Source organism: Lottia gigantea (assembly GCF_000327385.1).
Source record: "Lottia gigantea unplaced genomic scaffold LOTGIsca_13, whole genome shotgun sequence".
Classification (NCBI taxonomy): domain Eukaryota; kingdom Metazoa; phylum Mollusca; class Gastropoda; family Lottiidae; genus Lottia; species Lottia gigantea.
Window position 1 is genome coordinate 3,518,792 of NW_008707425.1, and position 17,121 is coordinate 3,535,912.

General features: G+C 34.5%; 2 protein-coding genes across 2 annotated transcripts; both read left to right on the forward strand.

Moving 5' to 3' along the window:
• Positions 1-8,384: 8,384 nt before the first annotated feature.
• Positions 8,385-8,838, forward strand: LOTGIDRAFT_157313 (hypothetical protein; the record flags this gene model as incomplete). Its single annotated transcript, XM_009049069.1, has 2 exons — positions 8,385-8,559; positions 8,633-8,838. 2 exons carry the CDS (start codon positions 8,385-8,387, stop codon positions 8,836-8,838), a joined length of 381 nt encoding a protein of 126 aa, XP_009047317.1.
• A 5,310-nt stretch (positions 8,839-14,148) lies between these two features.
• On the forward strand, positions 14,149-15,273 carry LOTGIDRAFT_157314 (hypothetical protein; the record flags this gene model as incomplete). The annotated part of the gene is made up of 1 exon (XM_009049070.1): positions 14,149-15,273. The coding sequence occupies one exon, from the start codon at positions 14,149-14,151 to the stop codon at positions 15,271-15,273; it is 1,125 nt and encodes a 374-aa protein (XP_009047318.1).
• Between the last annotated feature and the right edge of the window lie 1,848 nt (positions 15,274-17,121).

Genomic DNA, 17,121 nt, shown 5'->3' on the forward strand with positions numbered 1-17,121 from the left:
GATTAGATATTACATTGTTTTTCTTTATTACTTAAGGCTTGCTTTCATTGTTGTCAAGAATTTGGAGAATTTGTTGATATTGTTAGGATTTTTTATTATTAGTTGTGAACACGTCATTACGACTTGAGGAACTGGTTGTTGTGAGACACGTCATTACGACTTGAGAAAGCCAATATTACTTATTGATCTCGTCATTACGACTTGGGGAAGTCATTATGAGTTGTTGCACACGTCATTACAACTTGAGGAACTGGTTATTATGAGTTGTGGGACACGTCATTACGACTTGAGGAAGCCAATATTACTTGTAGAACTCGTCATTATGACTTGAGGAAGTCCACATGTTCCACAGACAGAGAAAATAAACAATTTCACAAGAATTATGCCTTCTAGAGTGTTTACAAGAACAAGGGCAATAACTCATTTATTATTTTTCGATTTTTTGGTTTTCAATAGGGTTCATCCTTGGGAGATAACAAATAGTTACACCAAGTTTTCGTCGCAAAGTACAGAAAGTACATAATACTATTTATTCAAATGTCAATAATGCAAAAGATAATTGTCTCAAAGGCTTGTTAGAGTGTCCTTACAATGTCATATCGATTGACTGATCACGTGATCTTCTAGTTTACCGACGCCATTGGAATCTGCGCCAGGACCATGACTAAAGCAGTTTTGCTGCATTTCTTGGAGTTGGTTGAACCTGGTTAAGACGTCTTTCTATGTCATCTTACAAGTTATATCGGGTGTAATTACGCGCTGAGTGAGGGCCAAGACATCACTGTGATGTTACGCTGTTGGATGAAGATCCGGGTGACAATAGCAGTGAGTGAACGGTCGTTCTCATGCTGAAAGGTGTGATTTTTGAGTAATGCAGATTGTGGTACAACGCTGGGTCGGATAACCTGGTCGGTGTATGCCTGGGCCAATATTCTGGAAAATAACAGGCCCAAGTTTGATTTATTCCAGTTGCACCCCTTACCATAATGTTTGGTACTTCCCACGGATATCTTTAAACCACGCCTTGTTCTGTAAAACGTTCAAAACTTCTTCCCCACATTCGTACTTTGCCATCAGCGATGGAAATGAAGTATCGACTGTATCTGACAACGCGTGGGAATCCTCTCCTGGTGCCGCCAATGTAGTCGTTGGGTGCACCACTCAAGACGTTACTGATGTGAATACTTGACCCCTGCATGGCTGGTCATCATACAGGTTCTGGGGGGCCAGCTGATTTCTAAGATTGTCAGCACTGATGGGTCGCTGATACTAAAATAATGGCAATTGGTCTTGCGAGCTGTTACATAGCTACAACCGTGTTTTACACCTTTCATCTTGCAGATATTGTATATATCATTTGTAAAATATTAATTTGCAAATGAGTTTTCTTTTTTTGAGTACAAATCTCTTCGAACCGAAATTGATTCATTGGTTTAGTAGTTAAATGAAAGAATATGTTGTCTTATACATTTCGTCTGATGAAAGCTCTTGACAAGCCATTTTATTCAGTTTACTGAAGTCCCCTCTTTTAATTTGGTCTCTCTTCGTTTCCTGTTATTACTTTGTGGTGGTTGAAGTGATAGATGCTGTATTAACAAAAACATTAAGTTACAAACTCATAGACATTACTGAAACATATTTTTTCAAACAGAGGGTAGTATATTACAAATATAATATATATATATAGACACAGCTTTATGGAACAACAATTACTGGTTAAAGTTTTATCCAACGTTTCGACGTGTTTCCCCCGTCGTCCTCAGTCACATAATGAGAAGAAGTGATGGGCAAACTATATATACATTAATGCTTATTATTAATATAGTTTGTCTATATATCGTACTCACAATTGCTAAATGCCATTCAAAGACTTTATAATATATATGTTGTTACAATATTTACAACACTGTTATAGTTTTTGAAGTGAAGTTTAAGTGCGTAGTTTAAATTATACATAGAGTATCGAGAAAGCGAAATAATTCAGAAATTATTATTTGGAGACATTAATGATGTAAATTTTTCTAAAGCTGAATACACACAGTAATAAGTAGGCAAAAAAATCTTCAATAACGTTCATATTACAGTATTTACATACTGTCATTTCTATGTAATTTGTCTACCTCCCCTATTCAATTTACAGATTCTGTATACTACAATTAAATTTTGTTAAACATTTTTTTTATAATAGGTAAGATAGTTTAAATATTTTTAGTCTTGATCATGATAAGATTATAAAAGTGTAGTTCAGTTTCCATGTCGTAAAGAGATTGTTAAGTGGTTTTCTAAAATTTGTATGTGTATAGGAGGCACGTATTGCATTGAATTTAAAAACATCACTTGCACTATTCCAATTTTCAATCAGACATCTGTGGTTTGTGCAATTCCATTAAAACAAAGTGTTTTATGGTGTCACTAATCGCATAGGTCCCATGTGATTAGGAATTGCAGGAACTACAGATGCCTGGTTGAAAATAGGATTGGTGCTATCATTTTCTCCGATAGACATAAAAAATTAGAAAACCTCTTTACAATCCCTTTAATATTTAAACTGTGGCCAACATTAACGATTCATTATGTGAATTATGTAAACATGCTCACTGATAGATATTTTCTTTATGCTATTGTAATATAGTGTACAGGTTTCAATATTTCAGCACAGCTTTAATGATTTACAAAATTACACAATGAATACATTCATCAACTCAAATCTGTTCACTCTGTACTCATACTAAACTACGTATCTTTCTTTCTTTTTAAAAATTTGGACTTATTTATTGGGGGTAGAGAATCCAAATTGTTGTGAAAGGGTAATTGGTCAGTTCAGTATTAAAGGGTATGTTTAATGTAGTATAGGCTGTGTGCAAGGTTTTGTAAGTCAAAGTATATGGCAGCCATCTTTATTCTCATTCTCTTATTGCATAGAGTTGAGTATATAAGTCCAATTATGTAATTAGATTCAGAAGTGGTAATTGCAATTATAGTAAAAATAATTAAGTTAATGCACATTTATATGGTAAAAATATATTTTCTAATAAATTCATTGGTTCTTCTAGGTTTAAGATATTTCACTTTACTTTCCAATTGTATAGTTACTTTAAACAACCCTTCTGGGTCTGTACATTTACTATTTAATTATTTATATTGAGTACGACTGAAGTGGCATTATATTAGAATATTGTTCGTGTCGTGTGAATTAGCATAGTTATATTATGTTATTTGACTTTAATTATATAATCAATTGGTGTATTGAGCACTATTTTAACAGTGAAAATATTGTATTGTATAATCATGTTTATTGTACTTTGGGGTTTTTTGTCATAAAGTTTTTACTGCATGTGTGGTCATTTATTCGTCTTGGCCCTCACCCGATTAAAAATATCACGTAAAACCTCTGTGTCTCCACATTTTGGTCAAATCCCTACTCCCAAAATAAAATTACTTTTAAATTCCAATGGATAATTAGATACCAAAATTTTCAGATAAATATGCGGCATTAGTGCAAAATTAACTAGTGAAATAACATACGTTAAAATCGTGACGAATAAGTGCTCAGTTTGGCTTCATTGAAAAAAGAGTTTAATCTGAAGCAATTAAACTTTCTTATCAAAGAAAACAAGACAAAATTGAAATTATAAATGCTACTTGGCGTAATTTTGCGACGGCTTAATTATTATAAGGCTACCGAATGAGTGGGTAATTTGTCCATGAAATTAAATCAACTGTAAAATTTGTACAAAACGCATGCCTCTATTCGAGCTTCTGATAGCTATTTTGAAAGTTGTAAGCTGGTCTAGAGATAGAAAGACTAGACCCTGTTTTGTGTTTTCCCACACCTCCAAGGTGTAGAAATTTAAACCTATATATTTAAATCGGACCCAGGGATATTCAGAAATATGAATATTTTTGTAGTTCAGTCAAACCATCATAATCTCCCTTCATCATTTATGTCAGGTCTGTGGTTCCATCAAATTGTTTTTTTTAAAGAAACTGATCTCTTGTCGGACATTTAAAACTGCGTACTGTGCAAAGCCAAACTAATTTAAGTCATTGTTTAGGTAGTTTAATATCATATTTTAAAAAACGCATCTTCGAAGGCGTGGCAAATCCTCATAAAACTGGGCCTAATTGTTCTGACTCTATCTAGCCGATAACTATCAAAATATCTATCCGAGGCTGGAATAGAGGCAGATGCTTTGAACTACTGTGAAATATCCGATTCATTAACACAAAGCAATGGCAATATTCTCAATTATTATAATAATCTAATGCTCCACTCCCAATATACAATTACTTTTCAATTCAAATAGATGATTATATACCAAAATTTTCAGATAAATATAATTTTTATACGCCCACACGTAAGATGGGCGTATATTGTAATCAGTCCGTCGGTCCGTCCGTCCGTCCGTTCACATTTGGCTTGTGCTCACTCTACAGGCTACCGTTCTTTATGGATTCTTTTGATTTTTATTTTGTATGTCAATGTTGTTATGAAGATGATCCCTATTGATTTTCGTGATGATCGGATAATTTTTCACCGAAATATCGTGTCTGACTTGACGTTTTTCTCTATTAGCTATATTGTGCAACTCATGCTCACTCTACAGGCTACAATTTTTTACAGATTCTTTTGATTTTTATTTTGTGTGTCGATGTCATTATGAAGATGATCCCTATTGATTTTCGTGATGATCGGATAATTTTTCACCGAAATATCGTGTCTGACCTGAGACGTTTTTCTTTATTAGCTATATTGTGCAACTCGTGCTCACTCTACAGGCTACAATTTTTTACAGATTCTTTTGATTTTTATTTTGTGTGTCAATGTCATTATGAAGATGATCCCTATTGATTTTCGTGATGATCGGATAATTTTTCACCGGAATATCGTGTCTGACTTGACGTTTTACTCTATTAGCTATATTGTGCAACTCGTGCTCACTCTACAGGCTACAATTGTTTACAGATTCTTTTGATTTTTATTTTGTATGTCAATGTCATTATGAAGATGATCCCTATCGATTTTCGCGATGATCGGATAATATTTCACCGAAATATCGTGTCTGACTTGACGTTTCACTCTATTAGCTATATTGTGCAACCCTGTAGTCACTAAAGACTGTTTAATCATTTCTGACAGCTGCCAGTGGGCGTATGTTACCTTGCCTGGCAAGCTATCTTTTTATTTGTTTTTAAAAGTATTAAATTCTCTCTGTACATTGTAAGTAATTAAACGTATGAACCAAATAGAAAAACCTAAACTTTGTTTACCATCGATTTTAAACAGCCTCGCCCTAATTAAAGTATAAATGCATCATTGAAGAGGAATATGTCTCCAACGAATTCTAAAAGTGTTAACAAACAATATCGAGTCTTTTTGAAACTTAACACCAAACCAAGTTTTAAAAAAATACCTCTGTGATTGTCAAACGCTTTTACAAGACAAATTCCCGAACATCTATACTAAACGTTTGGTGACTGCTTACAAAAGGAATAAAGTTCTGAGTAATGTTCTTGTCCATGGTCACCTTTTATTAACTCACCGAAACAATCGCATTTTTATCTTGTAAATCTCTCCAGAAGTAGGTAATTTCTTCTCAAATTGGTGTATTCCAATGCTAAAATCCATAGTCTCTACCTGTGACCTTGGCCAGTGCTTCTATTAGAGAATATGTCTTATAAAACCTTACACCCAGTTCGTATTGAAGTGGATAGATACATTCGCCTCTAATTATTCCTCCTTTCTCCCCTGTCCCATTCTACCCCTGATTCCCACTACATTGCATGAAGAAAGGAGTTGCCATTGTAAAAGTTGAGATGAATAAAGAAAAAGAATTATTAAATTGATATAAAAAAAAATACCCTCGAACATTTAAATATGATTACAACTAATTGAAGTAACTGAATACAAATCTTAATATTGTTTGAAATTTAGAAATTTTGTCGAGGCAGCGGAAATATTATGTGGCCACATTTTAAAATAGAAAAGGGACGAAAAGGGAATAATTTAAGGGCGAATTGGAACGGGGCGATGTGGGAAGACACCTAATTTACGACGTATTTGATCAGCAAACCTTAAATTTAAATTAGGTCGGCACATGCGACCGTCTATGCGAGTCTGTTTACACTTGGGACAATGACGTCAACGCGCTGTAGGCCCTACCGTCTGTTCGACAGTTTCTGTAGTTTGTAAGTCGTAAGAGGTGGCAAGGTGATGAGGTGGATGTAACTTTGTTCATCATAACGAATTGCCTCTAAAGAGATGAGATGTTCGTCTGTCCACCTAGAAGGACTTGCGTAGCCAGCAGACTGTGATGGAAATCCTGCCATCAATGTCTCAACCATCCTGACCCGTTTGAAAATAAACATAGGCGACATGTGTTCACCCGCCGCGCTCATGTCGCAAACCCCTGTTACTGTTTTCCCACTTTCACCACTTGTCATTTTGCTGACCTGCTGTTCACATTTAGTGGCTATTATTTTCCCAGACTTCTGGATATTTGTTATCCCCGTCTCGTCCATATTCCATATCTGAGAGGCACGAAAGGGCTCTTTTCTCAACACTTCTTCATAGATGTTAAAAAATTCATTCACTTTTGGTCTATTGAACCCAATGGCACGAGAGAGATTAGTTGCCTGTGAACGTCTGACACTCAAGATCGGAAATCTCCGTAAATACCCAGAAAGCCAATCTTTCTTAATCTTTTGGTTGAGTGGCTAATTCCAGACTTTTCTGCTATTTCCGCACATCAACAGTTGTTACCATATAAGAATATTTAATTTGAATGAAATAACTTTCAAAAAATGAAAATTTTATAAGAAATGTAGCTAAATCCTTATCCTCATCTGTATCATATTTTTGTCAATCTATCTCTAAATGTCCTTTCTCTTTTGTTATTATTATACAGGGCGTACAATAAGCCAGCACTTTTTTTTTTAACATTTACGTAGTATCGAGATATTTACGGACAGTCTGGACCATTTGTCGGTCGGATTTAGTCGTGACTTACGGGCACCCACAACTTACGTGGGCTTGTGAAACGCTTAAAACTGTTAGTAACAGTGTATGTATTACGACAACTCGTAATTTACAAAGGCTTTGTGAAAGGATATCCAGAACAATAGTACTGGAAACTACGGCCTCTCAAAGTGAAGGTTTAGCGTCACGTGATGATGGTTTTGATGTAAACCGGGTATCAACGCTCAGTAGGCCTAAGGATAATGTAAGGAGTGCATTGTAGTTCTTCAAACTAACCTCTGAAGGTAAGTTAGAAGATGACAAGACCGTCATTTGAGTAGCAATTTTTCACAACAAATTTTGCTAAACAAGTTGAATTTTGATTTGAATTTCTAAAAATTTGGTAGCAATTTAAAATGTTCCAGTAGTAAGCTTTCAAATGATCTTGCCAATGACAATTTCATTTGATTCGCAGATCTTCGTGATACATTTTTAGTTTTTGCTTATCATAGAAAATTTTGGATTGCAAAAGGTGTCAGTTTGAATCGCAAACTGCGTTATTCATTAAATTGAAAATTAAATTGATCTGTCAATAGTCAATTTTTTTTTTATTTAATGATATCCAATAACATATTTAATGCCAGGCAATAACATATTTCATGCCAGTCAAAAACATATTTAAAGCCAGTCAATAACATATTTCATGCCATTCAATAACATATTTAATGCCAGTCAATAACATATTTAAAGCCAGTCAATAACATATTTAAAGCCAGTCAATAACATATTTAATGCCAGTCAATAACATATTTAAAGCCAGGGAAGTTTGTAACAACTGGTCGTATTTGCTTATTTGTGCATTTGGTTTTTTCATCTTATCTAAATATGTTATCTATAAATCAGAAACATTGTATATGAACATTCAATATAACACCTGACATTTCTGTTCAGGAGGCGAAAAATGAAGGAAATTTAGCCGAGTAAAATCTTTTTTTTCTGAAACTGTCTTGAGGTGAAATAGGCTGTTGCTGTCGGGACCGACATGTATCTGCAAAACGTAAGGTTACTGATTGAACTAACTGTCTAATAGCTATCATTATGTGTTTTCTACTTTTCCTGTAACAATGGCAACCAATTTGAATGTTATATATATTTATATATATTTATTCATATTAGACCCCAATATCATCTTGGTTTGGCCTTGTTTATATTATTATCGGGTATTATATTTAAGTGGCCTTATTACTTGTATTAGCGTTATTACCGAGATACGATACTATTGTTTTATTGCTGATGTCATAAGTGAAGAGCTGCTAGCTCCGTCTTCTATAATTTTTCATGGTTTTTGTATGCTGACATTCTATTTGAAGAGAACCTCATATAAAACTTTAAAAATGTGTTATTATAAACCCCCAAATGACACAATATGGTGGAGATGCCGAAGGTTTTGACTTTTGTTTTCGTGTTGGTTCTTTTAACAACTTTTGTGGATTATTGCTCGTTCTCGATCGGTCCTACGTTTTCCAGATCGAAAGCATGTGGTGTTGCCATTGGTACTGCTGCATCTACTAACAATTTCTTACATCCCGTGTGTGTTGAAGGTGTGTTCCTTTTTCATTGTAAGCAACATGGAAACTTCTCCCTGGCCATATAATATATTCGGTGATTTTTTAGACTCAGACATTCAGTATGCTGCCAATACTCATACTAATCATCCTGTTGCAAATTCACCAAAGAAACTTGACTTTGTTAGAGATTTGACATCGGACAAATCTGGTACCTCTGGAATTGGAGCAAGCGTGGGTCACTATGGTTCCCGATTGTCAACCTTTTGCGGTGATGGTAATGTTAATTACTTTCTGGAAGAATTTGAGTCCTAATGTCTTTTGGCTAAATTAACAGGTCGTCAAAAACCGGCTGCTATTCACTTGCAACTACGTGGTTTAGCAAAGATTTGGTTCTTACATTTGCCACAGATGGACAAGATCTCTTATGATACCTTTTTGCCTGTTTTCAAATCTAAATATGGCGATACTAGTACTGTACAAATAACAGATGAAGTGTTGTTTACTCAGTTAATTCCACTTAAACCTTCACAGACTATTGATCAATATCACAGTTTAATTGTGGAATGAGCAGCAAATTTACATAAATCGGAACATCAGCTTATGTCTAAACTCATTGCTGGCTTACCAAGTCAATTGGCCTTTTATGTTCGAGCAGGAAATCCAACCACACTGGAAGATGCTTGTAATTCTGCAAAAATGAGAGAAGTTTATGGATATCGCAATGCCAATATAGCTACTCAGTCAGTATTTCCTCTGCAAACACTGTCTTCTAGATACATTCCACCACTTACTTCTCAACATGATAGTCATCTTCATCAACCAGTATCCTCGTTCACTTCATTTCCATCAACCCAGCCTGTTCAACGCAGTGATGATTATCAACAACAGATTCAGGATTTGCAATTACAGGTGAACAGTCTGCAACAACAACTTCTACAGACCCATCTTAACAGGTCTCCATCATTTCAAAGTCCGTCACATTTGACGGGAAATTCTCAAAGTGCCTGCTACAGCTGTCAAGCATTAGGACATCATTCAAATCAGTGTAATTGGAATCGTGTTGGCTCTGTTCGTCCTACTTTAAGTTGTTCGAAATGTTTTCAAAATGGTCATACAGTGAATAGATGTAGACAGAACCAGGGAAACTCCATGCGCTCAAGAGTGACAGAGCACTCTCCCTTGAGCAGTCAACACAACCAATAACAAGTGCTCTTCAAACTCAGGTGAAACGAAATCATTTTATTTTCTTGTCAATGTCCTTTCAACAATTTCATTTGAGTTTGTCTGCATTGTTAGACTCTGGCAGTCCTCTATAAATCATTTGTATGAATCACTCCCGAACTATGTGAAGACTTCAATGTGCCCTGATGCTATGAATCTGACATTAGCAAACAATCATAGTGTTTCAGTTCTTGGATCTACAGAACTAACTTTTCAGTCTAAATTTGGTGTACATAAAAATATCAAGTTTTTTGTTTTAAAGAATACCTCTTAACCTATGTTACTAGGTACAGACTTTATGATTTCACATGGTGTTAAATTAGACCTTGGTAGGTTGGATTATGATGAAGTATCCTGTAAAGTTAAATGCCCAGATACTACTATTCATACCAGTTAATACAGAGACAGTTATATGGGGTAAAGTACCAAAACATATTTCTCATGGTATGCAAGGAATTTGTTATCCACATGATCAACTTTACCGGAAGAATGTACTTGGATCAAGAAGTCTGTGTGTGGTCTCATCTAACAGGACAATTCCTATTAAGGTATTGAATTTAACTAGCCAACCAGTAACTTTATTTAAAGGCTGTTCACTTGCAACCTTTGTTTTACTTGATCCTACATGCAATATCTCTTCTGTTAGTGATTCATATAGTAACATTGCATCTGATGACAGTATTCCTGTCAACCATATAACAACTACGAGTAAGCAACACACTGTATCTGATACAACATTTTTGAGTAATTTTGACTTCAACAAATCAGCTGTGAATGAAGAGCAATTACAGGACTTACGACAGTGTTTGATTTATTATAAAGAACTCTTTACTACAGATGATACACCTGATCTTGGTCAAACATCAGTTGTTACTCATAAGATTCTTACGTCCAGATTTTAAGCCCAAACAACAGCGTCCTTACAGGTTACCTCCAGATAAAAAAGAAGGACTTCGACACCAACTAGATGAATTGGTTAAACAAGGAGTTATCTGCACAGTTAGAATAGATGATGTCTTACCAGTCACCTGTCCAATTGTATTAGTCAGCAAGAGGAATGTTAAGTCATCTCATCCACAAGGTTCCAGAGAAGCCAGTCTATCCCAGTATCGTTTTTGTGTTGATTTTAGGTATCTGAATTCACAAACTTTAGATTTTAATTATACAATCCCAGATTTACAGGAATTAACAGTGTCCTTTAGCACTAACACTCCCAGATTTATAACATCTGTTGACTTGAGTAGTGGATTTTTTCAGTTACCTTTAGATACACAATCTACCAATTTGACTGCATTTTCGACCTGTTTAAGCACTTATAAATTTTTACGCATGCCCATGGGTCTCAAAACTTCACCCAATTCCTTCCAGTTAATGATGGACAAAATTTTGCATGGTTTGACTTTTCATTCTGTCTTATGTTACCTTGATGACATTTTGATTTATAGTTCCACTTTTCATAATCATATCAAAGATATTGTTACTGTCTCTGACCGTCTTATAAGTGCTGGCTTAAAGCTCAACCCCAAAAAGTGTTTTTCTCGCTCAAGAAAAATGTGAGTATCTTGGATATGAGATTTCAGCTTCTGGAATTAGCCCACCATCAAATCAAGTCAAAATTATCCTGTACCTAAGTCTATTAAAGAATTGCAACGTTTCTTAGGATTAACTAATTGGTTTGGAAATTCATTCCTAATTATAGTGTCATTACTTCTCCTTTATATGCATTACTTAAGAAAACTGTTACTTTTACATGGGAGACAACTCGCCAGTCTGCCTTTGACAATGTGAAAAAGCACTTTTATGTTCCAAGGTTTTAGCTTTCCCTAGATATGATTTGCTTTTTAAATTAAGTGTAGACTTTAGATGAAAAGTAACGTTCACGTGTAATTAAATTTGGTTCCAAAAGTTTATCAAAATGGCAAAGGTCGTATGGTCCGACCAAACTTGAGTTATTGGGTGTTACCACTAGTATTTTAGATTGTGCACCTTATTTACGGGGTCGTCATTTTATTATTGAATGTGATCATCCGGCATTGCAACCATTTTTTCAAAAATCACTTAAAGGTGCCATTTATGATCGTTGGCTTACAATTTTGCAACAATTCAGTTTTGATATTCAATATAAGCCAGCCGTTCATATGCAAGTTCCTGATGCATTATCACGATGTTTTCAAAAATCTAGTTTAAATGTCAATCTAGGAGAAGCTAGCCCTAATGAGGAAGATCCTCATTTTCCTTATGTCAATGAAAATGTAAATCGTATTACATTGCCTGGAGGAGTTGATTTCCAGGAATTATTTTGTAAAGAGAATTCATGTAATGTCATTCAGTTGTCTGACCAGGAGTCAATTTAGTGAGGACTCTCCTGGTGAACCCTGTACCGCTACTTTATTACCTTGTGATCCGATTTCTCATAGTTCTAGTGTTCAAGTCCATAGTTATAAGTCAACTGTTGATCTGGAAATTTCCAGTGCTACTGTCCACTCTGACATAGATCAGCAATTATATATTGAGAGTATTGCACTAATTGAACATTTTGATTTCAGCATTTCTAAGTTTCAAGATTTGCAATATAATGATCCATATTTAAAAAGCATTATTGATTATCTTGTCAAAGAGAATCAAGACGTTTAATTTTTAGAATCTAGTGATTGCATGGTATTTGAAGGTATATTATTTCATTCACGTATTGCCAAATCAAAACGTGCCAAGACTTTAAATCATTATCAACTTGTTGTACCTTATGTTTTAGTCAATCAACTTTTGCAGTTATATCACGATTCTCCCCTTGGTGGTCATGGTGGCATTCAAGATACAACAGATCACATTAAAGATTCTGATTATTTTCCAAAAATTAGTACAATTGTCAGTGATTAAGTCAAATCTTGTAATGCTTGTCAAAGTCGAAAATTAACCAAATCTCATACAAAATCAGCTATTGTAGCTTATCCTACTCCAAATTCACCTTTTGAAGTTTGGCAAGATGACCTATATGGTCCATTACCCAAGTCTCTCTAGATACAATTCTTGACAGATTTTGACGAAACTTGGTGTGAGTGTCGAAAAACATTTAGTGAATTATTGCCCTTGCTTTTGGACCCTCATTCAATTTTTAGTTTGTAAACATCCTAGAAGGCACAACTCTTGACGGATTACGAAGAAACTTGGTGAAATTGTTTATTATAGAGCATAGAAAACTCTTTGTATAAATGTTAAGTTACACAAAATATTCGTTTCATAGTGAACAAAAAAAATCATCTTTCAATTACTAAAAGATAGCAAACTGAATGAATGACTCCTTTGTATTTACATTTAAATTATGTATATGTTATTATATGTGTCAATAGGCTTAAGTTAGGTGTGTCAATAAGTATTGTGTAGCACAGCTTTTCAGGAGATGACCGATATTAACTATATTAACACTATTAAGTTACCCTTCATCTTGAAAGACCATTATATACCAAAGTAATGGTACTGACAAATGGCCACGAGTGCAATAATGACTTCAATAATGCAGTACTAGTCTCTCTAGATACAATTCTTGACAGATTTTGACGAAACTTGGTGTGAGTGTCGAAAAACATTTAGTGAATTATTGCCCTTGCTTTTGGACCCGCATTCAATTTTTAGTTTGTAAACATCCTAGAAGGCACAACTCTTGACGGATTACGAAGAAACTTGGTGAAATTGTTTATTATAGAGCATAGAAAACTCTATTTTATGGGAGTTTTTTAACCTCAGTCTTGAAGAAGCATTCAATTTTTTAGCTCGTAAACAGCTAAAGGTTCGATTCTTTTACAAAACATGGTATTATTGTTCAGTATCACCCAAAATAGTTCAAAAGATGTGTACGACTAAAGAATGAGTATTTGATACTGGTAATTGTTACTGTACGGCCAAATGAATTTGTTTAAAATCTAAGCTGCCCCTGGCAATCTATCTTTTGAATTAAACTTCTACAAAAAAGTTTTCTTTTAATTATAAGTCCATACGTAATACGAATAGCTGGTTGAAATAGAGCTATGTTACTATGTACTTGTAAATTCCTCACAACTGAAGTAAATATAAACAGATTATTTTCTTGTAGTGGTAAATAAGTCTGCACTCAACACGTTTTTTATACGCCCAACATTGCGCCACCCACAATTGATCGTAAACACTCTAGAAGGCACGATTCTTAGCAGACCTTGACGAAACTTCGTTAAATTGTTTATTCTCACCCATGGATGAACCTTATTGAAAATCAAAAAGATCAAAAAATATTTAATGAGTTATTGCCCTTGTTCTTGAAAACCAGAACGAGTTCAAATTTGTTCAAAACTGGGCGAAATCGTTAATCATCAATTAGTGCCAGTGGACGAATATTATCATGTCTGGCAAGTTAATTTTTTATCTTTCAGTATGGCGAAGCTGACATGTTGGAGTCGGTATATTCTGTGGACATCATTAATATGTATAGTTGTATGGTATTCGTTATTGAACCAATGTAAACAGAATGTGGTACCAAGCCTAAGTGAACAAAATGTGAAACTAAGCCAAAGTGAACGACATATGGCACCAAACCGGAAGAAAATAAATGAAAAATATTTAGTATATTTGTGCGATGAAAAGAGAGATTGTGGTGGCTGGGGTGACAGACAGAGAGGAATGGTTTCTTTATTTTTACTTTCTTTGGTGTGGAAACGGACATTTAAAATTTTGATATCCTCTCCATGTGATATTAAACCCTATTATAAACCCACCAAAGAATATAATTGGATATTCACCGACGATGAATTGAAGAAACTGAAAGCCAAAACTAAGAGAACTCTCGCATTTATTTCTAATGATATTCCATTGTTAAACCTGAACATGAACAATTCTGAAATTGCTGAGGTGCTGTATGTAAAAACCAATTGTTACAGTTATTCAAATATAGCAGAGAATTATACTCAGTTTTTACCGGACTATTTAAGAAACAAAAATCGTGCCACAATATTTCGAGAAACATGGAATAGATTTATGATTCCCACAGAAAAAATTACTGGTCAAGTATCGAAAATAATGTCAACTGGCAAAATAAATCTAGATGCTAAGAAATCTGGGAAAGAACTAATTTGTGCACATTTGAGAATTGGTCGTAGTAAATATTTACCTCATGATTATACTGGAATACCCCTTACTGCTGTCCCCGACGTCTGGGATTTTATTGATCATCATTTTCACAAGAAATCTAGGATTTTTGTAGCCACAGATAACCTCGATGTAAGACAAAGTGCTATGTCTAAATATGGTAGAAGATATATCGGAAGTTACGCTTACACCATGAATCCAGATAAAATGCGATCTAATTTAACATTGGCTTGTAGTTCTCAAGAATCTGCTTATGTAGATCAGTTGATGTTATCGAAATGTGATGTTCTTATTTTTTACAGACGAAGTGGTTTTAGTCTACACGCTTCATATTTGAAAACTAAGTGGAGAGAAATATATGCCATCATGGGACACACCAAAAACAGTGTTTCTCTGAAGAAAACATTTTATTAATATTATAAACTAACTTGTAATGATAAATATATTGAATGCACCTTTCTTCACAGATTAGAAATTACAGCGCTTTTGATATTCTTAAATGCGTAAACAATTACTCGTAAACACTACATGGCGAACAATTCTTGAAATTTGGTGGACTTTTTTTTATAATATTCCTAATTAACTTTGATTGCGGTTTTGGGTAAACTCCTTTACAGCCATTTAAGTTAAGGCATCTCAGTCTCAGTTAATATGTTATATCTTCCCATATAATTTGAGATTGGATTGAAGATGAATGCCATTTTAGCTGGAAAAATTGATAGCCGTCTTGTCGTATTTGGTATTAAGATTTATCACACAACAGTATTGTTCTCGATGTTATAACACAGGTTAATAGAACGATATGAACTCACACCACAGGTTAATAACTATGCAAATTCGTTACAAGTATTCGTGTATTAATACGCCAAGTAAACAATGTGGAATTCTTTGAATCTAGATCGTATTTGTTACGCGCAGGAACATTTTGCATAAATGTGCAATAAGGTGGACTTCAAAATGAAAGCCCTATATTGAGCTGGTAGTAGGACACGACAGACTTTAGGACTTTAAAAACCTTTCGGATGTAAAGATATGCCTCAAAATATTTGACAAATATTAGGAAATTTATGGTCTTAGGAACATTGTCGGAGAAAGGTTAACAGAAGAACTTAAAGCAATGTCATTAAAGCATCGACTGATATTAATCCCTTGAAAGAATAACGTGTAGAAAAACAGGCTGTGACTTCACAACCCGACTTCTGTAATCATGCCAAAAGGTCAGCAAAAACGTGTTCTATGCAAGCTTTCGTTGACACAGGGATATTAAATGATATAGTTTCAAAAAGACCCTACAGTTGGTTTTATGGTCGGGAATTATGCCAGAGAACCGTTTTTTTTCGGATTCAGCATAACAGAAATATGTTCTCTGCGGTTCCCGACTTTTACCCTAAATGACTCAAACATGAACAATCATGATCCCACTAGTCTATATAGAAAAAGTGCAAGGAATTTTAGAAAAATGTACAATTAATGATATTTGTGATATGAATAGAATCTTTCACTCGTGCTTATGTCACATGAAATTTATGAATTGTTGCCGGATTAAATATTTACCTCCCCAAGGCTCGAGACATATTAAATCTGGCAATTCATTTCATAAATTTCATACGACTTAAGCACTTAATATCCTAAGATGCGTTGCTAAAGTTCTATACTACATATCAAATCAGTTTCATAATTTGAAATAGGATATCAAAATACATTCGTTTTCCCTTCCTTGGCTATTCGAAATGTTGTACGCTTATCAATGTTACCACTTAAAGTCCGACGCACACACGAGCCATCAACTCAGACAGAATTCATTCGTGGACTTCTTAAGGCGATAGCTTCCGTGTGCGGGTAAATTTTTGTAAGATGTTGGTTATTCATGGAGAACGTGTTTGAATGCCACCAGATATTTCTATAATTTTACACTCGTCTTTGTAGTACATTTGATGCAACTTTTCTTTTTAAAATGCTTCCTCATTGTTGTGGTTATTTTATCATAGTATAACTTTTATTTTCCTCCCTTTAACTGTTAAAAAAATTATTTTCATCAGTTACCTACTTTGAACTATTAATATTACAGTATTAGTATTACAATTGGTCGCCTAAGTCTGTTTTTGCCTTCCTGATTGTCGTGTATGTTGTGCAAATGGCAGGTATACTTACTCTTCTAGACACCTGATATAACGATATAAAGATAGCAATTTGGTTATTTCAAACATTGTAGCTGAATGAATTTTTAACCTGTTCATGATCAGTCTACTGTACAACAATCAC